This window comes from Tiliqua scincoides, chromosome 6, assembly GCF_035046505.1.
Source record: "Tiliqua scincoides isolate rTilSci1 chromosome 6, rTilSci1.hap2, whole genome shotgun sequence".
Taxonomy (NCBI): Eukaryota; Metazoa; Chordata; class Lepidosauria; order Squamata; family Scincidae; genus Tiliqua; species Tiliqua scincoides.
In genome coordinates, this window is record NC_089826.1 from 829,227 (window position 1) to 853,488 (window position 24,262).

The following is a 24,262-nucleotide window of genomic DNA, read 5'->3' on the forward strand; positions in this document are numbered from 1 at the left end:
GGAGTTTCACTGTTCCCTTACCTGGGTGTCCTCTGGATCAGGTCCTCCACAGAATCTCAGGCCATGGAGCACGTCCGGATCACCGTAGGCTGTCTCTGGGACCATGGCCTTGTGGTTGACGAGAAGCAGAGCTTGTTTGTCCCCACCCAAATGGTAGAGCACCTAGGTCTCCTGATCAACATGAGGACATTTCTCAGCTTCTCTGTCTGTAGAGTGCCAACAGTTCATGTCCCAGTTGGTCAGCAGGACAAGGGAGGCAAACAACATGGACCTCATGTCTCTGGCCAGGCTACAGGGACTCATGGTGTCCTGATAGACCATCAATTCAGTGGTCCCGATTCAGATTACAATATCTTTAGGATCATCTCCATCCTAACCTCTATCAGTTAGAGCGCAGGGCCCAGATCCAGGTTAAAATCCCAGAGTACCTGAGGCTGAACTTAGCCCGGTGGCTGGCCTTGGGGATCCCACCTTGTATTGTTGTCACTACAGACGCAAGTCTCATGGGTTGGGTTGCACGTATGGTTCAGAATGTGGCACAGGGAACCTGGATTGGCAATGAGAACAGAAACTGTTCTACTGACTGGAACTGAGGGACATCTGCATGGCCCACAGAGGTTCCAAGCAGTGATCAGGGCGGCATGGGCTAATAGGCCTTTTTCAGCTGCCAGGGTGGTACTTGCTTCAGAAAGATCTTGGAGGTAACTAGCCGGCTCCTGCTATGAGCAGAGGAACACTTGGCATCTATAAGGGCCAAGTATCTCAGGGGTGACAGTCATAGCCACCAAATGACTGAGCAGGCAGCATGTGAGTGAAGCACAGTGGCCATTCAGGGAAATAGTTCTCCAGGTCTTCAGGGAAATAGTTCACAAACTAGGTCTGAAAAATATCAGGGTAGAGCAGGCAGAGGTGATTCTCATCGCCCTGCCCTGGCCCAGATGCCCATGGGTTTTGGACCTTCTCCAGAAGAAGGTAGTGCGCTGGAGGCTGCTGGAGGCTGCCCTGTTTATGCAGGGCCCTCTGTAGCACCTTCAGCCTGGGCTGTTCCAACTGTCAGCCTGGAGGTTGAATGGGAGGCTCTAACCAGTTGCAGTTACCCTGAGGTGGTTTCTTCCACCCTCTTGGCCTTGAGGAAGGCATTGACCAGGAGGAGCTACGGATCAGCCTAGAAGAAGTTTAGGAGTTGGTGTATGCAGAGGGAGGTTTCTGCCACCAAAGTTAGAACTAAGTGTTTCCTGAAATGGGTGGCACTTCTGAATCCTTCCAGGGTAAATCAGTTCCCTAGCTGGGATTTCCATAGGGTCCTCACGGCCATGATGGTTTTGCCTTTTGATCCCATGGCCAGGATTTCTCTCAAGACGTTTTTGCTTAGACGAACAGGCCTTGCTGAGGGAGAGTCAGCATGGCTTCTGTAAGGGTAAGTCTTGCCTCACGAACCTTATAGAATTCTTTGAAAAGGTCAACAGGCATGTGGATGTGGGAGAACCCGTGGACATTATATATCTGGACTTTCAGAAGGCATTTGACACGGTCCCTCACCAAAGGCTACTGAAAAAACTCCACAGTCAGGGAATTAGAGGACAGGTCCTCTCGTGGATTGAGAACTGGTTGGAGGCCAGGAAGCAGAGAGTGGGTGTCAATGGGCAATTTTCACAATGGAGAGAGGTGAAAAGCGGTGTGCCCCAAGGATCTGTCCTGGGACCGGTGCTTTTCAACCTCTTCATAAATGACCTGGAGACAGGGTTGAGCAGTGAAGTGGCTAAGTTTGCAGACGACACCAAACTTTTCCGAGTGGTAAAGACCAGAAGTGATTGTGAGGAGCTCCAGAAGGATCTCTCCAGACTGGCAGAATGGGCAGCAAAATGGCAGATGCGCTTCAATGTCAGTAAGTGTAAAGTCATGCACATTGGGGCAAAAAATCAAAACTTTAGATATAGGCTGATGGGTTCTGAGCTGTCTGTGACAGATCAGGAGAGAGATCTTGGGGTGGTGGTGGACAGGTCGATGAAAGTGTCGACCCAATGTGCGGCGGCAGTGAAGAAGGCCAATTCTATGCTTGGGATCATTAGGAAGGGTATTGAGAACAAAACGGCTAATATTATAATGCCGTTGTACAAATCGATGGTAAGGCCACACCTGGAGTATTGTGTCCAGTTCTGGTCGCCGCATCTCAAAAAAGACATAGTGGAAATGGAGAAGGTGCAAAAGAGAGCGACTAAGCTGATTACGGGGCTGGGGCACCTTCCTTATGAGGAAAGGCTACGGCGTTTGGGCCTCTTCAGCCTAGAAAAGAGACGCTTGAGGGGGGACATGATTGAGACATACAAAATTATGCAGGGGATGGACAGAGTGGATAGGGAGATGCTCTTTACACTCTCACATAATACCAGAACCAGGGGACATCCACTAAAATTGAGTGTTGGGCGGGTTAGGACAGACAAAAGAAAATATTTCTTTACTCAGCGTGTGGTCGGTCTGTGGAACTCCTTGCCACAGGATGTGGTGCTGGCGTCTAGCCTAGACAACTTTAAAAGTGGATTGGACGAGTTTCTGGAGGAAAAATCCATTATGGGGTACAAGCCATGATGTGTATGCGCAACCTCCTGATTTTAGGAATGGGTTAAGTCAGAATGCCAGATGTAGGGGAGAGCACCAGGACGAGGTCTCTTGTTATCTGGTGTGCTCCCTGGGGCATTTGGTGGGCCGCTGTGAGATACAGGAAGCTGGACTAGATGGGCCTATGGCCTGATCCAGTGGGGCTGTTCTTATGTTCTTATGTTCTTATGCTGGTCTCAGTTACCTTGGCATGAAGGGTCTCCGTGAGCGTCAGCCTGTGCACCTTCCGCAAGGGCTGGGTTGTGCTCTGGCCAGACCTGGCCTTTATTCCAAAGGTAAATACTTGGTTCCACAGGATTCGGGAAGCAGTACTTCCTTTTTTCTGCCCCAACCTGACACATGCCAAAGAGAAGGTATGGCACATGATGGACGTCCATAGAGTGCTCAGTTTCTACATGGAGCACATTAAGACGTTATGTGCAATGGATGCCCCTGTTTTTATCGGTTTCAGGGGAAAGCAGTGGGGTAGCATGCCACCAGGTGGCTGAAGACAGCCATTGAGGTTTCCCACTGGATTTCAGGAAAGGAACCCTTGCATTATGGCTCACTCTGTTTGAGGGGCAGCTACCACGATGGCATTTGAGGGAGTGGGCTCCCCGGGGGCATTTGCAGGGCTATCACCTGGTCCTCCAAGTTCTTTTACAAGGCGCTACAGAGTCAAAGGTCCTGTAGAAGGTGGTGCCGTTTTGAGGTGCAGTCCGACTCTGCCCTCCCTTAAGTTACTGCTCTTTCACATCCCCTCAGTGATGAATGCCCCCCTCCTCTCTTACAGAGAAAAAGGAGTTTCTTACCTGTGAATCTCCTGTTCTGGAAAGAGGGAAGGGGGGCATTCAGCCCACCACTCTATCGTCGGCCAGTCTCAGCACAGGTGGGGTGGTAGACCGGACGGCCAGTAATGGGGTAGGCAACCAGGCCTTTCCCCCGCTGCCCGTCATTGTTGATCGCCTCTCTAAACAATTTGCTCTTTGAGCATTTGACTGCAGGTTTACTGCGTTACTATAGGAAGCAAAGGAGGACACCTGGTTTTCCGGTTCAGCTACGCAGACTGGGGACTGGGAAGCCTCCCCCTGGGAGGAGACCAAATCCATTTCGGCCCTGCCTCTTGCAGTGGGAGGGACTACCCATCAGTGATGAATGCCCCCTTCCCTCTTTCCAGAACAGGAGATTCGTAGGTAAGGAATTCCTTTCTCACAAGATGTACAAGGTTCTTGCTGAATACATTCCTATCTGCCTAACAGTGTTGATTTATTGTTGTAGGATACATTCTTTGTACACAGTCTGGTGTGTTGTACAATTGATGGAACGCTGTAGCTGTTTTGTAGCTACGGCCTCTAAAATGAGTCAATGAGAACCGTTGACTTAGGTCATTTATCTCAGACCCGTACCTGCTTTGATTAAGCCTGCCCCTCTTCCCCTTTTCTTTTCTAACATTTTCCAGTAATGACCACTGATTCAGGGGCATATTTTGTTGCTTAGTCACCCAGGAGTCAGTTGGCTGTGCCTGCCAGTAATTCATTATTTTTGAGTGGTGTCTTACTTTGGACTCTTGGTTTAGTGGATCACCATACCGATGGCTGGTGACTCTGGGCGGCTTTGCCATCCCCTGTAGGATGTTGTGGTATGCATGACTGAAATGTGAAACAACTGGGTCTGCAGGTGCCCTGATGTGAGATGGTACCTAGTTTGCTCCTGCTCTCTGTTTGTGATGCATCCGAGCCTAGGTTACAAACATCTGAAACTGTTTTCTACAGATGACCATTGGTCCAGCTAGTCCCATGTTGTCTACTTGAACTGCAGCTATCCAGGTCTTGGAGCTGAGACCATTTTCCATTATTCTTGTGATCCTTGAACATGGAGATGACTGAAATGGAGACCTGTGTCTTCTACCATTGGCCTTTTGCACAGTTATGCCTGATGGCTGGTGAGGGAGATGGGGTTAGGTGTGGATTTTCCTGTGCTGAGGGATGATGGGGAAGGGCTGGACGTGATGGTTTTCTGGTCACTTCCGGCTCACACAGGGCAGCTGCTCCTTGCTGACCTGTGCCTTGAAAGCGGGGCCCGAGTGTTGTGGGCAGTTGTTCTCCCTCCTCCGCCCCTGCTGTGCTTTGGAATGCCTGGGTGTCCTGGAACATCATGCTGGGGGAAAGCGGAAAGGAGCGATGGACGCCTAGCCACTTCCACCCGAGTCTGCCTCTCATTAGAACGCAAAACTTTTCCCAGCAATGGCTCGCACGGAATGGACGCTTTTCAGAGACTTGCGGCGCTCTGTGATCCACTGCTGGCTCTTTCCCTTTGCGACGGCCAGTGTGTTTGTTTCCAGCATGTCGTAAAGATGATTCACTTGCTTGCTTAATGTTAACCAGCTTGGAGGGGCTCAGATGTGTCTTGCCTGGTTGCAGGGCTTGTTCCCATCAGTCCTACACATGGTGTGAATCAGCTCGCCTTCCAACTTGAAAGGGCCCTGGCCTGCTGACGCACTGCCTTTTGTTCCTGGGAATTGTTTCCATGGTGTCCTCGCAAGGAGCTGTGCTACTCATGGCCAGTCCTCCCCACATTTGCCCCAGCTGGGGGGATCTGTGCTGGCCTGCCTGATTCCTAGGTTGCTGCGTGTGTTGCCTGGTGCTCTCTCTGAGGCCAGATGCTGCTCCCCCCCCAACCTTTTCCTCTTTTCTTCAGGTTCATGAAAGGCATTCTCCCTTGTAAGAAAACTGCAACTCAAAGGCCTGTCCTGCCCTTCCAAATTGGAGCCAGGACTCTTCCCTTTCTGAAGAAACTGTCTTGGAAGTGACTGGCACTCAGTCCCTCCTGCGCTCCCCTCCAAGGGGGCGAAGTGAAGATGGCCTGGCATTGGTGGAGGCTTCACTGCTTGCCTTTACCTCACCTTTGGGCAGGTTTGGACCTGAAGTCTCTGGCACTGCCAGTTGGAAAACCTCAGTGAGACTGACAGTCACCTTGGAGGGTACTTAGTTAAGGCCAGTATCTTTTGGGTTTTCCTGAACTGTTTGTGGATTGAAAACCACCTGAGCGTTTAAAACCACCATAGCATATTTTGCCTTTTAATTGAAGTTCTGACTTCAGTTCCACTTATTAATTGCAACTGACAAGCCAAAGACTTCTCTGTCTCCAGAAAGTGACCCTGTTGTTCCCGTGCATGGCTTCTGTAGGGCTGCTGCATTCTCTTCCTTCTCCTGCATGGACTTGATAGAACCCACTCGATTAGGCAGTTTTCTTTGCTGCTCCATTTTGATCCAAATCATCATTTGTAGCCAGAAAAGAATTTCATTCATCTCTACCACTGTCCGGTGAGGGTAGATTAGGTTGAGAGAGGAACTGAAGGGCATCCAACAAACTTCATGTTGAGCAGAGTTGTGAACCTGGCTCCCTTGTTTGACCAAATGCTTGAGCCCTGCAGGCTGTTGGGCTTGTTTCCTCCACAGGACACCTGCTAGTTGGCGGACTGTGGTTTTCAGTGGCTGAGCAGCTTTGTGTGGTTTGTCAACTCCTGGACAGGAAGTGAGCTCTAGGCAGTAAGTGAGAGTGAGCTTCACCTGTAGAGTGGTAGGCCTGAAAGCTTCAGCAGTCCTGCTCCCCCATGAATTAATTAATTGCCTATTGATTTACTGCCTCAGAGACTCAAGGGGCAGACTCACCACAAACTCCTCCCCCCCATCTAGATTGACATCTAGATTAAGACAGCCACATCTCACAGGGTCAGACCAGGCAGAGCAGTGCCAGACTTGTACCACAGGTTGAAAAGCACTGGCGCTTGCCTGTGGGTCTTGTTTTGCATACAAGCCAATAGGCAGTCAGTCATCTGAGTCTGCTGTTGGCACATAGGTGCAGTTCTTACCCATCTTTAAAACAGTAAAACAAGGGTAGATTTGGCAGGAAATTCGCAGTGTATATTTTGGTTTTTCCCAGCACTCCCTTTTTTTTTTCCTGGAGAAAGCTGGTTTTCATGGGATTTGCAAGGAAGACCACAGACCAGGGTGTTTAAAATGAGCTTCAGTGATCGCTAGGTGGCAGGCTTTGTCCTCTTTCAGAGACACACTGATTTCAGTGGAGACTGTTTTGTGAGACTTTGTGCAAATTCTCTTTCCTGGCTTCTTGCTCTTTGTGCCAGGCCCTAGATTTTGGCTGATGGTACCAGGTGCGACCATGTTTTTTGGAAAGTGTATAATCTGACAGCAATGTGTTTGCTGGATGTTGATACCTGTTGAAGTTCTTGTGTGTGCAGGTATATAATTGATTTTTTTGGCCTCAGTTTCAGGAGAAACCCACTCCTTGTTCTGGTGCCTGTGCTTCGGATGTCCCTCAACCAACTGCCTGAATAGTTCAGACTTTTTATTACTCCCATAAGCCATAATAGCTGAAAAGATTCAGAGAGGTGGGATCTAAGGAACCTGTTCCATAGGCGTTTTTGACAATGTGCACAACAGTATAAGGTTTCCACTGATTTCAGGGAGACACCAGCACCGTTTGTGTTGCTGGTAATTTTTATGTTTCCTGCCCTATGGGCATGATGCTCTGAGGTGCTCTAGCACTCCCTTGGAGGCACAACATCTGCAGCATGTTACCAACAAAAATTTTACCAGCAAAAGTTTCCCATCTAATCGGCAACCAAAGAAGCCACAGTAACTAGAAGAAACTTGCTGCTGGAAAAGGCCCAGGTGCGCTTTGGCTGCTTCTTGTGCTGCAGTGTGACATTTCTCAGCCATCTGTGAACCCTCTGAAGGGTCAGGCCCTGCAAGTAGCGCACCAGTAGTGTGGTTGACGAAGGATTCCTGAGCTGTAATGTTTGAATCCAAGTGATGCAAAATAATAGCACAAGCGCATTGTGTAATGCAGGGGTGCTCAATAGGTAGATCGCGATCTACCGGTAGATCACGAGGCAAAATGTCTCTCCAAACTGTTAATATGTCAGTTTCGTCTAGTGACTAGATGAAACTGACATATTTAGCTGATGCTAAACTGACACTGAAACTGACACTTTAGCTGCTCTTCAGGCATGCAGCAACAAAACTAACAAAACTGACTAGACTCCAGCAGGGGCTCCATACTTTAAAGGGGGTGTCTGTCAGACGCTTCCTTCCCCCCTGGTAGATCTCCGGGCCTTGCTGGGTTTCAAAGTAGCTCTCGAGCCAAAAAAGTGTGAGCACCCCTGGTGTAATGGGACCTTAGGCTAATCGCAGCTTAGGTTTGAAGCCTAAATTGATAGTGTCACTTCTGGCCGTGATATGACTTCTGATGGGTCCTGACTAGACTGTCATTCTAAAACGTGGGTTCCGTTGCTGAAAGAGTTGAGAACCCCTGTCCTAGACCCAAGAGTCCCAGGAAGCGGCAGTGGCGATAGTGATAGTTCTGCTTCTCTGTGCATCTGCATTACCAAACAGAATCCTCTTTGGAGGAGTCTGCCAGGTTCCTTGGTACTGCAAGGCCCCTCTTGCCTGCCTGCAGTGGCTGAAGTGAACTGTTAAATTTCTGAAAATGCCATCAAGGAACAAACCAATGTGAAAGAGTCAAAAAGCGTCTTTTCAGTAATGCAAGCCTTCCATTTCATAATGTCAGTGATGCTGAAAAGGAGTCTTAAGTCAGAAATGTGGACCCTTCAGTTAGTAATTTGGGTTAGAGAAACTCATGCTAAAATTTTCCAGGAAATGTTGTCCTGATGAACTTGTATTTAATTGAATTTCAAGGAACAGCAGGCTGAATGAGTTTTGGGGAGAATATTATCAGATAGTGTTGCCAACTATTCTGAGAGATTTTTCAGCATGTTATGCTGAAAATCCCTGGCAGCATACTCAGAATCTCTGGGATTGTTTTATTTAGTCTCCTGGAGATTGTTGCTGATTTCTGGAAACTTGAGGCCAGGTCTGGAGGGTTGGTAACCCTTGTAGGCTCTTGGTAAAAGGAGACTGTTTCTAAGAACAAATGTGCATCCTTTTCTTCCCCTTGTTACCCAGAAGTCTCTTCATGACTGTTTAATAATGTGTCATTAATGTGTAATGATAGTTGGCAAGCTGTCTGTGGAGAATGGACCTTCAAGGTATGTCTGCCCGATTCCCTTCTGTTTCTCTCCAGGTCTGTCTATGACGGAGAGGAGCATGGCCGCTTCATGGAGAAGCTCGATGCGCGCATCCGGAATCATGACCGGGAGATTGAAAAGATGTGCAATTTCCACTACCAGGGCTTTGTAGATGCGATCACGGAATTCTTGAAAGTCAGGGCAGAAGCCCAAAAGCTGAAGGTAAAGACTGGAATTGGGTGGGTTGAGTGCACCACTCTTTTAAAGAGCCAGTGATAGCAGGAAGCTCTTGGCTGCAGTGCTGAACTGCCGTGTCGCAGGTTTCACAAGCTTCAGCTCAGATCAGAAATTTTGATAAGGGGTCTCCTTTGTCCAGCTCCAGCATACTGTTCATGGAGCCACATAAGCTGCTGTTGGAATAACTGCCTGAAGCATTGGACTGCTTAAAATACTGAGAATTCCATGTCCATCATTGTTTAGGTTTCTGCAGAGCCAGTTTCACTTTGGAAATGGCAGGTTTCTCAGTGGGTCTGTGCTGATGGGTGTCCCAGCTGGAACTGGCACCTATGTAACTGCTCAAAGCTGATTTTCCCATGGATCCTAGGAAATCACCTGGGGGCTGGGGATAAGAATAGGCCCTCAGTTTGGCTGTACTTGTCGTAAGAGGCGACTAAACAGCCACCGGGTAGATGGGACTCGTCAGCCTGGGAAGGCAGTTCATCTGAGAGAAGGAAAACTCTGATCCCAAACCTCCACTGCCTTGTGGCTACATCCAGTTATGGAAAAGGCTTCAGGAGTCAACCTCGAGGCAAAATCCGGAGCCGGAGTCCCTGAGGCAGTTCGTGGCTGAACACAGTCATGTTCTGGCAACTCCTGCGATGCCGCTGGAACCAACCGTATTGGCCTCTGCCTTTCCATTGGACCATTTCAGTGACGTGGAGAGGGGGGATTTGCTGCATGGGTAACAGCCTATCCTCCATACCTACTTTACCCAGGCTTCGCGCACTGGAGAGGACACTCTGTTCCAGAACCACCATTCAGAGCGTGACACCATAGTCTTCCGAGACTGAAGGATGCCTAGGAAATAATGCTTCAGGGCTGGTGCTCACCTCCTGATTGCACTGTGTGGGCTGCTCCTTCCCGGTGCTTAGCAGCTGTCCGCCATGATTGCTGTGCAGAAACTGGCACCGGGCATCCTAGTGCTCTTTCCTGCACCTTCCCCAAACTGCACTGATTAAGGAGGAGTCTAGTAGCATCTCAGTTGCTCATCACCACCATTTGCCAAGAGTGGCTACCCAGGCACAGGAAGCCAGGTGCTTGTTCTTTGCAGGGTGGCTGTTTGCCATCAGTGGTGCAATGCACACATGTTTTGCACAGGTGTGGACAGAACAAGGATCACCGGAGAAAGTGACTCTGCTGAGTTTCAGTCATCTTCCCTCCCAGAGCTGGTAACTGTACGACTGTTTCTGTCTGCTTTTCATGTACCTGTCTTAGATACTGGTACCTAGGAAAACAAAGCTTGAGAACTGTAATATGGAGCATGAGCTCAGCACTACTTGGTTGTCCTTGTAAGTGCTGCATTAGGGAGGGAGCTGTCCAGAAACCCATCTGTGCCAAGGGGCTGTTGCCAAATAACTTAGGCAGTGCAAGAGAAGGAGATACGGGGCTTCCTGAAAAATCTTGTTGAAAATGCAGGCATTCTGGAGTTGACTGGCAGAGCCTGGGGGTGTAGGTGCCCAGTCTGTCTAGCTTTTTGTGCCGCATGTGCCTTGGGAGCGCCAGGCTGCTTTCCATGAGGGGCAGCAGAGCTTCTTGTGGAGTTTTCCAAGGAATGTCACCTGCGCGTCCAGAGGAGAGCCCTTGGTCCAGTCCAGTGGCTCTCAATGTGCTTTATCTTGCCATCCTGGCCAACATCTGGGTAACATTTGCTCCCTTTTGCTAGCTGTTGTTTCCCCCTCTGTTCTTGGGTTAGTGTTCTTGAAGAGGACAAAGATTCAGAGCTACTTATATGGACTTTTTATGGAATCAACAACTTAGTAGGATAGGAAGCTGTTTTAAGTTGTTCAGGTATGAGAAGAGTTTGGTGTGATTAAAGCTTGCTGCCTTCTGCTGAGTTCCTGGGTTGACAAGGCTCCTCTGAGGTGTTTGGCCCTTCTCTGCTGCTTAGACTAAAAGGCATCCATGGTGTCAGTGGAATAATGGCTTGCTTGTGCAGTCTGTTTTGGAGGCTTCCAAGGATAAAGTGTGGGAGCCCCTTCTGTGTTACATCAGAGTTATTACATGGCTTTCCTAAATAGGAATAAAATTTGTGCGCTTCCTGAAGGTTGATGGAAATGAAGCTCATGACTGAGAATCTGTCAGTTGCTGGCATTTTCCACTTTTGGGGCTGACAAACCTGTGGATGAAGGGGTGGGGCTAAGGCCACACAGGTAAACAGATTAGGCTTGAAAATATGGGCAGGAAAGATGCCTTTGGCACTAGCTGATAGAACAACACCAGCGGCAGTGCAACTTAGAGCACTGCCTCGCAACCTTAAATCCATCACCTCCGCCAGTTAGAAACAAGAAAGCAAACTGGCCTCCTCCAGCATTCCTTGCGTGGCTTCTTCAGTTGCAGAAGTGGTCCAGGGCTCAATCTTCAAACAGCACAGTGTACAGGGTGATGGAAGGGTCTTTTCTAGCTTTCCAGGCTGGTCTGGGGGTTGGAGGCTCCTTAGAAGAGGAGACGTCAAGCCTTTGATCCTGCCTCCTAGTAGTGAGAGGCACGTTCCCAAAGGGATCAGTGCATAAGACTCAGGAAGGCCTCCTTTCTTCTCCAGGAACAGTAAGAAATCCCTGTTGGTTTGGCGCATCTGCTTAGTCCCTGTTTTATGTGCTGGGTTAAATTGACGGATGCAATCCTGATAGAATTTTCAGCATATGAGAAAATGCAGGTTAAATGATTTTTTTTGGCCACAGATTGCCTTGTGTGTGTTTGATGCATTGTGAGACCTGGCGAGCACTGAAGGGGGTGCTGATTTGTGAAGAGAGAAGTCAAAATCCATGCATTAGTGCCTTTTGGCTGGTACCCCTGCTGAACATTTTTCTGTACGTTACAGGAACATAAGTGTGTGATTTTTCTCTTCACAGAATCAAGTGACAGACACGAACCGAAAACTGCAGGTGGAAAGCAAGAAGGTGAGTCGTGGGTGCCTGTGTGTTTGCTTTTTCACATCATGCCCTGTGTGCTTTGGACGTGGTCTTGGCATTGTCCGTGGGTGTGTTGGGGCTCTGCAGGGGGCAGCCTCCGGTCCACAACTGCTGCCTCTGCAGAAAAAAAGTGTGGTTGGTTTAAAGGGACTGCATGAACGAAGGAGCTCCTGGCTTTTAGTGACTGGAAAGTGGATCAGTGTCCCTTACAGGCTGGAGAGAGGCGGCAGCAGACTCGGAATGAAGGGCACCCTGAACCTTTTGCCCTCTCACCCCTGCCCCTGCAGTCTGTCACTTTTGCAGCCTGTGTCACCTCTTCTCATGGATGAGCTGCCCCAGTAGAAACCCCTTCAAGAACCGTGTTGTAAGAAGCATTACTGGTCCGTCACCTGCTTTCCTCTTCTGGCTGCAGTTGTTGGACTCTGCTCTCAAAGGGTTGCATGCTTTGCACTCATAGCTGCAAGCCTGGTGAAGGCAAGTGTGCTTCTGCTGCTGGTCAAACTGAGGTTTCTCTTTCAGCTGGTGGGTGCAATGGAAGAGCTGAAGCAGTGTCGGCTACAGCAGCGGAATATTTCTGTGACCGTTGATAAGCTCACACAGTGCCTTCCTGGTGAGAGACTTGCCTTGGAACAAATGTGGTTCTTAATATGGCGTCAAGATAGGAAGACTCTTCTCTTATTGATCTCTGTCTCCATCTCTCTTCTTCTCTAGTTCTGGAGATGGACAGCAAATTGAGAGAGCAGATGAGATCTAAAAGGTAAGGCCATGAGCATAGGTGTGTGCAGTGAATGGTAAAGCACCCATTTTGAAGGGAAGCTGCCAATGTCTCATTACAGGATGGCTCATTAGCAACTAATGAGCAACTAATTGGCCATGTTTCCAAAATGAACCCGCACAAATGCACTTCTGGAATTCATTTGTAAATTGTGCCATTTCAAAAATACGCCAATGAAGTCTGCATTAATTGAGACCTGCCTGCATAAAGCCACTTTATTTCCATGCTTGTTCCTGATCTCTGTGCTGGAAGGATTCAGCGAGTTTCAGGTTAAATTGTTCCTTTCTCCACTGCTAACTTCTAGACCTTATTTTCCCATTAAATGGAGGATATAGGCATGTTTTGTTTCCCTTGTCTGAGCAGCCCAGTGACTGTGTTCAAACTCTGTTGTGCTTTTCAGAGCCAGGTGGCAAGTGCTCCTGTTTCATCTTTAGATTCTCCTTTTGTCTGGCCCACAGGTGTACTCATTTGGTCCCTGTTGTGTATATGCAACGTTGGGCAGAAATGGTTTAACTGTAGACTGTTGGGGCTCCAACAACATCCCCCCTCCCTCTCTGTGATTTTGCTTATCATCTACCTGATGAAGGGCTCTTTAGGACTTGTACGTTTGCTACTCCATCCTTTGTTACTTTTGTTTGTCCTAAATAAAGCATGACTCTATTTTAGTTTGTAGATTTTCACTCTCTATTTTAACTCACAGGTGTGAATGTGTCCTTGGCCTGCTGTCCTGTATTCTGACTTTCTTCTTGTCACCCTGCCTTGTGCTGCCTGTGGCAAGCAGCTGAGCTATTGGCAATTGTAGATTTCCAGCCTTTTCAATGCATTGAAATCAAAATCCTGACTGGTTCACTTGCTTGCCATGTTGTATTGCTTCTTCTCTTGCTCTAGGTACCTTTAGCTGAAGTGGGCAGCATAACCTGTGCTTTTAAACATTTTTAACCTTATTGTAATCTCTGTACGGAAACCCCACAACCATTCTGTTCATCTTAAATAATCAAGGATGAATTTTTCCCACATGTTTTTGGGTGGATGCTGTTTCAGTAATAGAGAAATGGATTCCGTTCCCTGGGGGTGGGGAGACATTTTAAAACTGAATGGCTGTGTGCAGCCCCCTTGTTAAGCATCTAACTGGGCACTAAAATGAGTGATTTTTTTTTGCTTTTATAAATTGGACATAGAGAACAGTGCTAATGTACGCCCAGTCTATCCGCATATGTTTTTCTGTTCATTTTGTCATCCCTTTTTTCAATGCTTCAGTCTGGCCCCTGCTCTTTCTCTTTTGTCTTTCAGTTCCTTCTTTTTTTAAATCTTTCTGTCTCAGTTTTTTTCTGTTGTTAATTCTTTACCTGTTTGTCATCTCTCCATTCCTTCCCAACCCACCTTCCCTGTGCCTCTCTGTGCTTCTTCCTGGCTGTTTGTGCCTCTCCAATCTTTCTTTTATTGTTTGTTTCTATCTTTTCAGAATAAACTTGCCCTGGCTCAGGTTAATAGACTGCTGTAGCTTGATGGAAGTCTTTTCTCCCCCCCACCTCAGTTTTTTTCAGCTTCTCTCCACAGTGTTCTAGGATTAAGTCTCACTGGACTTCATGGCACGGAGTTAAGAGTAAATATGTCCTGGATTAAGCTGTTAAGCTGCAGTACCTTGGTGTGAGCCTGTGTTTGTCAAACATTTCCAGTTTCTTCCTGAGCGCATTGGACTCTCTGGGGCTTCCTTCAGAATAATCCTATCTTTGTCACACTGTAAGGCGTGTTACACTGTAAGGCGTGTAAGCACTTACTCAGTGTGATTTCAGTCTTCTTGGTTCATCTCTCTCTCTTCTCCCTCCATCTTCAAATGCAACTCACTAAGAAAATAAATGTCCTCTTCTGGACTGGCCCTGCCCAATTCTTGGCAGGAAACAAATGTTCTAAGCTGTGGTTATCCTCTCTAGGAATTGTCTGTCTAATTCACCCTTACATTCTGAAGCCGAAGAGTGTTTTGGGTTCTTTTGTTTGCCACTTCAGAGCTATGTTTTTTAGAAAGCTTTGAAACTCATTCCTCTAAGGAATGATCTACAGTCGGGTACCCCCATGTCTACTGTGGATAGTTCTGTTTTGGCTACAGACCTGTCAGCACCAAATCTAGAGTGCACCATTATAATAATAGGTGTATTCCCCATCTTTGAATGTCAGTGAGGCCCCATTCTGGTGAATTGAGTTTCATTCACAGCAACCCAACTTCAGAGGCTGAGGGGGAGAGGAGGTGTGGGCAGCACTCAGTGGAGATGTCCATATCCTCCAAGCAATGTATTTGCACAATGTAGAGAATGGGTCCTCTTTTCCAGTTCCTTGTGCCCACTCCTGTAATGTGTGCAGGTGAGACACTTGATGCCACTGCTGCCAACTGCAGGCCCTAGCAGCTGATCCTCGTGCTGGCATTGGTAGAGGTGGTCCAGGGACTCTCCTGGCCCCAGTCACCCCACACGTGTGGCACAAGTTCCATGGCAAAACTCTTTTTTTTCCTGTTGGTCCTAAAGGCCTGTCTGGTTGGACAACATTGTCAGCCTAATATCTGTTCCGAGTAAGATGGTGGAATGCCTCATCAAAGATAAAATCTTAAAACCCTTAGTCAAATAGGCCTTGCTGAGGGAGAACCAGCCTGGCTTCTGTAATTGTTAGTCTTGCCTTGCGAATCTTTTAGAATTCTTTGAAAAGGTCAACAGGCACATGAATGTGGGAGAACCTGTGGATATTATATATCTGGATTTTCAAGAGGCATTTGACACAGTCCCTCGCCAAAGGCTGTTGAGAACTCCACAGTCGGGGAATTAGAGGGCAGGTGCTCTCATGGATTAGGAACTGGCTGAGGACCAGGAAACAGAGTGGGTGTAAATGGGCAGTTTTCACAGTGGAGAGAGTTGAAAACCGGTGTGCCCCAAGGATCTGTCCTGGAACCAGTGTTTTTCAGCATGTTCATAAACTACCTGGAGACTGGGTTAAGCAGCAAGGTGGCCAAGTTTGCAGATGACACTAAACTTCAGATTGTGAAGACCAGAAGGAATTGTGAAGGGCTCTAGAAGGATCTCTCCAAACTGGGAGAATGGGCAGCCAAATGGCAGATTACAAAAAATGTAATGTAATTAAATGTAAAGTAATGTATAGTGGGGCAAAAAACCCAAACTTCACATATAGGTTAATGCAGGGCTTTTCAGACTGGGGTGTCACAGCGCCCCAGCCTGTGGGCCCTGACCCACTTCCCCTTAAGGAGCGGGAGCAGACAGGAGGCAAATAAGGATCCCTAGGATCGTGCAGCTCAAGGGGGCTGCAGGGGCTTGGGTACACTTACCAGAGCCTCCGGAGGGTACAGGGAGCCCTGCGCGGCTGTCTGGAGGGCTCCCTGAAGCTTCACAAGTGAGAGTGGAGTGATTGTGTTCCACTTCCGCTAAACCGGAAGTGGAGCACGATCGCTCCACTTTCACTTTTGAAGCTAAATCGAAAGTGGAGCGCGATTGCTCCACTTTCACTTTTGAAGCTTCGGGGAGCCCTGTGGACAGCCGTGCAGGGCTCCCCGTACCCCCGGGAGGCTGCAGGAGGCTCTGGTAAGTGTACCCAAACCCCTGCAGCCCTCCTGAACGACGTGATCCTAGGCATTGTGCTGCTGCCTTCCCCCACAAGAACTTACTGCAGCTATCAAACTCCTTTGGATACTGCAGGGCTAATGGGTTCTGAGCTGTCTGTGACAGATCAGGAGAGAGCTAATGGGGTGTTGGTGTAGAGTTTGATGAAAGTGTTGACCCAACGTGCAGCTGTGAAGAAGGCTAATTCCATGCTGGAGATCATTAGAAAAGGTATTGAGAATAAGATGGCTAATATTATAATGCAATTGTATGAATCGATGGTAAGGCCACACCTGGAGTGTTGCATCCAGTTCTGGTCGCCACATCTCAAAAAGGTTATAGTGGAAATGGAAAAGGTGCAGAAGACAGTGACTGGGCTGGGGCACCTCCCTTATGAGGAAAGGGTACAGAGTTTGGGGCTTTTCAGACTAGAAAAAAGGTGCCTGAGGCTGGGCATGATTGAAACATACACCATGATGCAGGGGATGGATAAAGTGGGTAGGGGGGTGTTCATTTCTCTCTAACACAATACTAGAATCTGCTAAAATGGAGTGTTGGGAGAGGACAGACAAAAGAAAGTATTTCTTTATCTAATGTGCAGACTGTGGAACTCTTTGCCACAGGTTATGGTGGTGGCATCTGGCCTAGATGCCTTTTAAAAGGGGATTGGACAAATTTCTGGAGGAAAAGTTCATCACAGGTTACAAGCCATGGTAGGTATGTGCAAGGTAGAGGTAGGCTGCCTCTGATTGCCAGATGCAGGGGAGGGCACCAGGATGCAGGTTGTATCTGTTGTCTTGTGTGCCCCCTGAAGCATTTGGTGGGCCACAGTGAGATACAGGAAGTTGGACTAGTTGGGCCTTTGGCCTGATCCAGCAAGGTGCTCTCATGTTCTTATGCCACGTAATGCTGACTGATCCAAGCCCTCCCAGTTCTAGTATTTGCAGCAGGGGACAGATGCGGGTGGGGAAAGAGGGTTCCTGGCTGTTTTTGGCTACCCCATGCTGAGCTTCTCTTCCAAAGGAAGCCTGTTCTCTTTTCCCACACTGGATCTTGTGAAGACATTCAGGTGACACAAAAAATCTGGATGGCTTTCTTTCAAAGTGACCAAGCACTGGATAATAAGAGATTAGTGTGTTGTGTGGACAACGTGGACTTCTGTGTGCTTTTAAGCGGTACAACTCCTGGGTTGGAAGCAAAAGTCTGTTCACCCGGAGGCACACTTCGAATGTTTCCTCGTGGAAACGGTGAATCCCATCCGTGTCATTCTAATGGCAGCTGAATCTCTGTATGGTCCAAGAGTACTTGTCCGACTGACAAGAATTACGCAGAGCACTGAGTTCCGCCACTGACACCCTGCTGGAACATGAGAGGAGGGTGAATCTCTGCTCCCCTGTCTTTGTGAGGCTGCTGAAGGCCTTGGCACTGCACGGAGGCAGTTGCTGCAGGACACTTTTGAGCACCTCTCGTAATCCTCACAAGAACAACGTGTTAGAATGAAAGGGGTCCTGCATGTGCTTGTTTCCTGCTCGTACAATCTTCACCTTCTCCCCAGTGAGGAACTGCATTTGGGGGGGGGGGAGAGTAAATTGTTGCTGACTTTTCGTCTTCATGACTTCTATAATTTTAATTGAAGCCACTTCCCCTTTCCTTGATTGAATGTTATACAAACTTTGTTTGGAGAGAAGGACATTTGAGTAGTGCCGTGGGATGTGTGTTTAAAACTGGCACACTCACTTTGACTAGACACACATTTTAGTGAGGGGGGGGGGTGAATGCCAGGGTGTCCTGACCGCATGCTGCGTTTCTGTCTGATCCTTCTCTCAGGACCCTAGGCCAAGAGCTTTGTTTAGGCTGGAAAGATTTACTGGTTAAGGGCCACATCTCAGTTCCACAACTGATTCACCATCTGCCTCCACCCGTGTGTGTGTGTGTGTCTCAAGATGCCAGGCAGTCTGGCAAGAGAGTGATTCAATGCACTGGGTGAAGCTGCTGTCCAGCAAGCAGTTCCCTGAGGAAGGAAACCAGGAGACGCTCACAAGTACAACAGTCGTCTTGCGGGGTGCAAGGCTTGTGCAGGGAGGGAGTCGTCCTGGGTTGTGTCCTTTGCTTGCGCTTGATGTCGCAACCCGCATCAGTCTCTGTACCGCCCTGATAACCTTGAGTTTGGCTTCCAGAGTGCTGCTCAGTCCAGTTTACCTTTCTGGGCACTCGGCTTCTTCATTCTTGCTCTCAGTTTGCTGCCTCAACAGATGTTGAGGCTGCCAGTGGCATTATTCCTTCTCTGCCTTTCAACTTTTGTTTCTCTCTGCGCTCCTGTTCCAGCCACTTATCCTTGTGACCTGGTAGCAACAGGGCCACAGTTGTGCTCCCTAATTCTCTGTAGCTTTGTGTCACTTTGTCCCCCGGTAGGTGACTGAGAAGATGCACAGGTAGACCCTCCCTCACTGGAATGGGAGGCTGGATAAGGGCAGGTGCTTGAGATCCCAGGAGGAGCCTCTGCCTCCTTCCCTGTCTGTTTTGCTGCCTGAGAGAGCAGGGGTGGGGCTGGTAGGCTTGCACTTTTCCTCCCAATCTTAGCTGTACAAAGGAAACCTGGAGCAATGGTCTCAGCGGACTGTCCTCTGGTAGACTGTGGCTGATAGTGGTCGGTCCTTTCTTCCAGACACTACCCGGCCTTGAAGACCCTGGAGCACCTGGAGCACATGTACTTGCCTCAAGTGAGCCACTATCGTTTCTGCAAGGTCATGACAGACAGCATCCCGACCCTGCGTGAGGAGATCAAGGAACTCTCCATGTCTGATCTTAAAGACTTCCTCGAGAGCATCCGCAAGCACTCTGATAAGATTGGTGAGACGGCAATGAAGCAGGTGAGGAACTGAAGCAGCTGAAGGTGAGGCAGGCGCTGTGTCCAGCAGAGGTTCCTGTGGCTTGGAGGCTGCCGAGGGCTCCTTCTGAGCCCTGAACGTACCTCTGGCCAGAGACGCCTTGACATTGCTTCTGATGACCAGTGTGCATTTTGGTTTGAGTTCCCATGACTCCCTCCCACTCCTTGTTGAGAGGGAGGAGTGGGCCGCATCATCCAGAGCGACTCTAATATTTGAAAAGGCAGTTGAGATTTTCTGGTGTGTTCCACTGCTGGTGAGAGCTGATGACAAGCTTCCTGCGTGCTGCTGAAGCTGCCTGCCAGAGGCTTGCTTTTCATGTCTGGATCTGTCAGAATAGTCCTACGTGAACCTGCTCTTTGTGTTGGCTGCGGAGGGAGCCGCTTTCTGCTTTGTCGGCCCATTCTGGGTCGGTTGAGTGTAGTCTTGTTGACCCAGCCTGGTGGCTGCTCTCCACGGCTTCAAGCAGGACCTTTTCTTACCCTGTCTGGAGATTCTGCCAGTGTTTGGACCTGATAGCGTGTTAAGCAGGGCTCTGTCTGTGATTTCTCCTCTGGCCCCGGCTTCATGTATATGGAATGGCAAGGTGTTCAGATAGGCTTGACACTAGGTCAGTGTTTCCAGTTAGGTCGGACACGCTAACAAGGAAGGTGTCTGTGTGAATGCCTCTCTTGTGCTGCTAGGCCTTGACCAGGGTGGAGATCATCTGCAGTGCGGAAGGGCACCATTTTTTCCACTGGCTGCTTTGGCTTGTGCTAGAGCACAATTGCGGGTGGTTGGGGGAGGACAGAGTAACCGGTTTGCAGCAGGTGCTTTAGGAAGGGGTGGGGAGGTGACTCACAAGCTAGAGGCTGCGCCAGACTCAGAATGGCAGGAGTGTTTAGAAAATTGTAGGTGGTTGTGTTACAAACTGCAAACTGTTGGGGCTTCTGCAACATGCCACCCCTGTCCTTGTGGTCACCATCAGCCAGAAGCTGTGGAACCTGGAAGCTTGCTGTATGACACTTGGTTGTTATGGGTTGGTCCTAAATACAGTATTTTGCTTTTTTGGACTGTCTAGATTAGGGGTGGGCAAACTTGCTGAACGCAAGAGCCACATATGATGAACTTCAGATGTTTGAGAGCTGCAATGTTTACAAAGCATATAAATTCTAAAATACAGGTGGCCCCTCTTTATCCGTTGTGAATTTGACACAGCACGGGTTCTAAACTTGCACTGGAGGGCCTCATCTGACCTCCCGGACGTAACTGGGTGTTCCAGTTGCATCCAGGAGGCTTTCTGAGACCTGGGGCTGCCTAGCACTGCCTTCTGGAGGCTTTAGAAAGGCACTTCTGGTTCTAGCTGAAGCAGATGTGCCTTAGGAAACAGAAGGTTTCTGTTCCCCAAGCATCTTACAAGCTTTGGTGAATCTATTAACCTGTAGCCAGAGCCCTTCCTCCCTGCTTCTCCATCTTCAGCCAGAGACATAAAGAACATCATTTTATGCCTTGTGCAGGGGTCTTCCAAAAATGACTACCCAGGATTTCATGTCTGTTTTGCTGTGGAAATACCGGTTTCTGACTGGTCTTCAGTGTTTTCCCATTCCTGCCATGGATCATACTAGCTGTGGGTTTCCATGGACCTGCACAGGAAGTTGCTTTGGCTTCTAACCCCTAGAGGGGTTTTTGTCCTCTTAGGGAGCACTGGTGATTTTTGGCCCTGGAAATGCCTTCTTTGCCCCTTCTGCTTGTTTTTCCCACCATTGAATGCCAGCGGTCCAAGCACTTGGCCTTCATGACGCAGGGTGTGGAGACTCCTGACTGTGCAAGGAAATTCTTCTCTCTTACTGGGATTTTTGGGCAGTTGTTGAAGCAGGAGCTGGTCTTGCTGTGCTGAGTGCTCTGTGGAGCATCTCCTCCTCTTCCTCTCCCCCAGCTGATCCACCTTCTCTAGTGCAGTGTGTCAAGGTGAAAAATGAGAGGCAAGAAAGTGCCAGAGTGCTTTCCTTCCCCTTGTGGCCCTGGGAGCCCAGCTGACTCTATCATAAGACACACTAGAGTTGGTGGGCATAAGACAGTGTATCTGGGCCTGTCCTTTTGGAGCTGTTGGCAGCCTTGATACTGGCTGAGGTAATGCCTGTTGTTGCTTTGGCAGAGGCTTCCGTGTGCTCAGAATCTCACGAAGTCAGTCAGTAGTGCTCAAAAGCCTGTGGTGGCTGCCTCAACGACAAGTGGAGTGTTGTTTCTTACAGAGAACCGTTTGGGCCCCACTTTCAACCCAAACATGCTCCTCACCCCAGCCTCCATGTGTCCCTGCCCTGCCCCCTTTTTCTGGAAAACGTGGTGTATGAATGGCATACGTTCTCTGCCTGCTGTGCAGATTCCAACTGTTGACAGCTGGCCTCTCCATGGCCCGGAACAGTGTTTAAAAGGGCCGTTTGAACCATGTTTTTAATTATCCCCAAGCTGAAGATCTTCCAACCTTGTGTAATCTCCTGTAATGCAGAAGGAAGTTGTGGGAGGTTTTTCCACACTCTGTTTACTTTATAGAAAATTTGGATTTACTTTTTGTGCAGACATGATCCTTGTTGTCTTATTTGTCAGCTTTTTGGCAGGTGCAGGTGTGCAGTTGGGGCTTCTTCACCCCCTTTGCTTTTCTTTTTGTAGTCATGGGTTTGCACATGAGTCGCACAGCCCCCCACTACCTGAATGATACGTTCGAGATGGATACTTCACACTTCTGTATTGTTGAGTGCTCTGAGGCTCAGGTGCCAGAATCTACATTTGGATGTCTCTGGTTCAGACACCTTGGAAATGAATGGGAGCCCCTTCAGAGCAGACAAGATGGTGGGGAAAGACATTGTTGCCACCAGGATGTCTTGGGACTCATCCGAATTCAGGTGCTGTTTGGTCTTCTGTGAGAGGAGAGTTCTCTGCTCAGGGTGTGGCAGCTGTGAAAAAGGTAAAAGTGCTGGCATGATCAGGAAAGGGGTCAGGACTAAATAAAGTGATGCTGGGGCTGTACCGGAAATACTGTGTACTGGGTTTCTCCCCTGCCCCCAATAACACAAGAATCCAGCTTTGTCCCATGAAACCGACTGACAGGACATTCAAGGGTGGACAAGAAAAACAGTTTGTAGAAGAATCCATAAAAATAGCGAGCCAAATCACAGCAGTGCTGCAGCAACACCATGCACAGAATCTGCCCAGCCCAGCCTGGAACAACCCCCAGAATGAGGGGCTCCAGAAGGGCTTCCCAGTGAGTTGTGCCTTGCCATGATGCTTGCAGGCATGGGATGCAGGAGCCTGTCTGGCAGCTCTGGTGCTCCGTAGAGCTGATGCCACCCACCACCTCAAATATTTTGCCTGACTCGCAATGCTGTGTGTTGCACACACAGTGGCAGAGCCTCTCCCTTCTCCTGTCCCCAGTTCAGTTTAACATGAACCTCCATCCTGCCTTGACTGTGACATGCTTAGATGTGAAGCCACCTCGAAGTTCCTGTGGGAAGCAGCCGAGGTGCTTTTTTCAATCTTTCAGAGGCCAAGGAGGATACCGAGTACACCCAGGAAGAGCCTGCAGTTCACCTGGGGACAAGTTGCAAAGTCACTTAGAAGTGAGAAAGGAGGTTTTCACCCAATAGGCTTCAAATCTTCCTGTCTCAAATCGTCCTTCTTGGCCTTGCATCTTAATCTTTTGGAACATAACCTTCTTATGATGTGCCAGCGTTCTGGGGTTTTTAGCCCCCAGCTGGAGGCTGTATGGATGCTGGCGCTATTCTGCCTGTCTCACCTTTTTGGCATTTCTTGCTACTGTTTTAGGTGACAGGATCCTGGAATATGTGCCCTGGGAGTTCTCCCATATAGGCAGGCATCAATCGAAGCCCCCCGCCGGTCTCCACCTTGTCCTTTGTTCGCTGCAGCCTCTCAGAGTCTATTTTTCGGCAGGGACTCTGCCGCCTCTCCTCTGGCTGGCAGTGGACTGCTGACGTTGACAGTCCAGTTGGGTCAGCCAAAGTCGAGAGCCGTATTGCTGGGGGAGCTGCAACTGCTGGGACGTGTTATTCAGCAGGACCCCCTTGAGGCTCCACTTTGAATCTGGTACACATTTCAAAGCATGTGTTAAACTTTATGCAATACTGATTAAAACGGAGGGCTGGGGGTGGCTTGGAATGGCCCCACACCCACGTCTGCCAGAGGACATGCAAAGAAATGCCTTGCTGCAGCCCAGAGATTTGTTGGAGCAACTCCAGGCATCTGTGGGTGTGCTGTGCCCCCCGCACAGGCATCTTGCATTGGCTGCTCAAGCCCAGTGCTCAGTCGGTACTTTAATTTAGCGGCATTAATTTTGCAAACCCATGTGGTAGCAATAGTGTCTTTCTCCACGTCCTGCTGCAGCAGATGTGAAAAAGCGAGACCTTAAATGAACACACGTCCTTTTTAAGACCTGGATAGGGCAGAAGTGCAGGCAGCCATTCCTGGAATGGGGGCGGGCCCCTGGCTTGCAGGCACCATGGCCTACCCAGTTGGCCTAGAAGTTTGGTCTAGAGCTGCTCTGCCCCACCTGATGGGAGCTGCATGAGGCAGGTGGAGGTGTGTCTGTCTCTTCAGTCGTAGGTGCATGTGAGTTGGAGAGTACGCAGTGGTCTTGCTGGTGGCTGTGCTTGTTGTTGCCTTCTCCTCTTGGGAGGAATGCTTTGATGAGGAAAAGACAGGGGTTGCTGCTAGCCCTCTGGCGTGGGGCAGGAGAAGCTTCTTGGCCACTTTTTGGCTGTGGCATCCACCTCTGGCTTGAGAACCCTTTGTTCAGCAGCTGCTGCAGGCTTGACAGAGAAGGCAGCTTTTGGTGGTAGTGCTACCTGTCTTGGGATGTTTTTTGCGCCATCCTATCCCCTCCCTGGGAAAGAGCAAGCAGCAGTGGAGCCCTGAGGTTCTGTGGTTCAAAGATGAAAGACCCTGGCTTAGGCAGTTGGCCTTCCATCCCTAGTTGCTTTTAGGGATATTTCAACAGCCACAACAAAAAGCCAGTGATGAAAGGGTTAAGCGCAGCCTCCTCCTTTGCCATTCAGATAACATCCTCCTAAATTGGTTTTTTGTAGAGAGAATGACTGTTGAAGCTTCTTCCATGTGTTTGCATCTAACATGCCACTTGTTCCCCAGACAGGTCTTTTGAGTCAAGCTCGTGTTTTGAGTTCTTCCAA

The 24,262-nt window shown here is 49.0% G+C and overlaps 1 protein-coding gene across 2 annotated transcripts in view; it reads left to right on the forward strand.

The window, feature by feature from the left end:
* The window catches only part of EXOC6B (exocyst complex component 6B), a 172,146-nt gene that overhangs the window by 17,055 nt on the left and 130,829 nt on the right, over positions 1-24,262 (forward strand). For both annotated transcript variants that reach the window (XM_066631755.1, XM_066631754.1), the window contains exons 2-6: positions 8,698-8,863; positions 11,770-11,817; positions 12,349-12,439; positions 12,541-12,586; positions 18,866-19,070. In XM_066631755.1, coding sequence (XP_066487852.1) covers positions 8,698-8,863; positions 11,770-11,817; positions 12,349-12,439; positions 12,541-12,586; positions 18,866-19,070 — 556 coding nt within the window. The remainder of the gene's footprint in view (positions 1-8,697; positions 8,864-11,769; positions 11,818-12,348; positions 12,440-12,540; positions 12,587-18,865; positions 19,071-24,262) is intronic.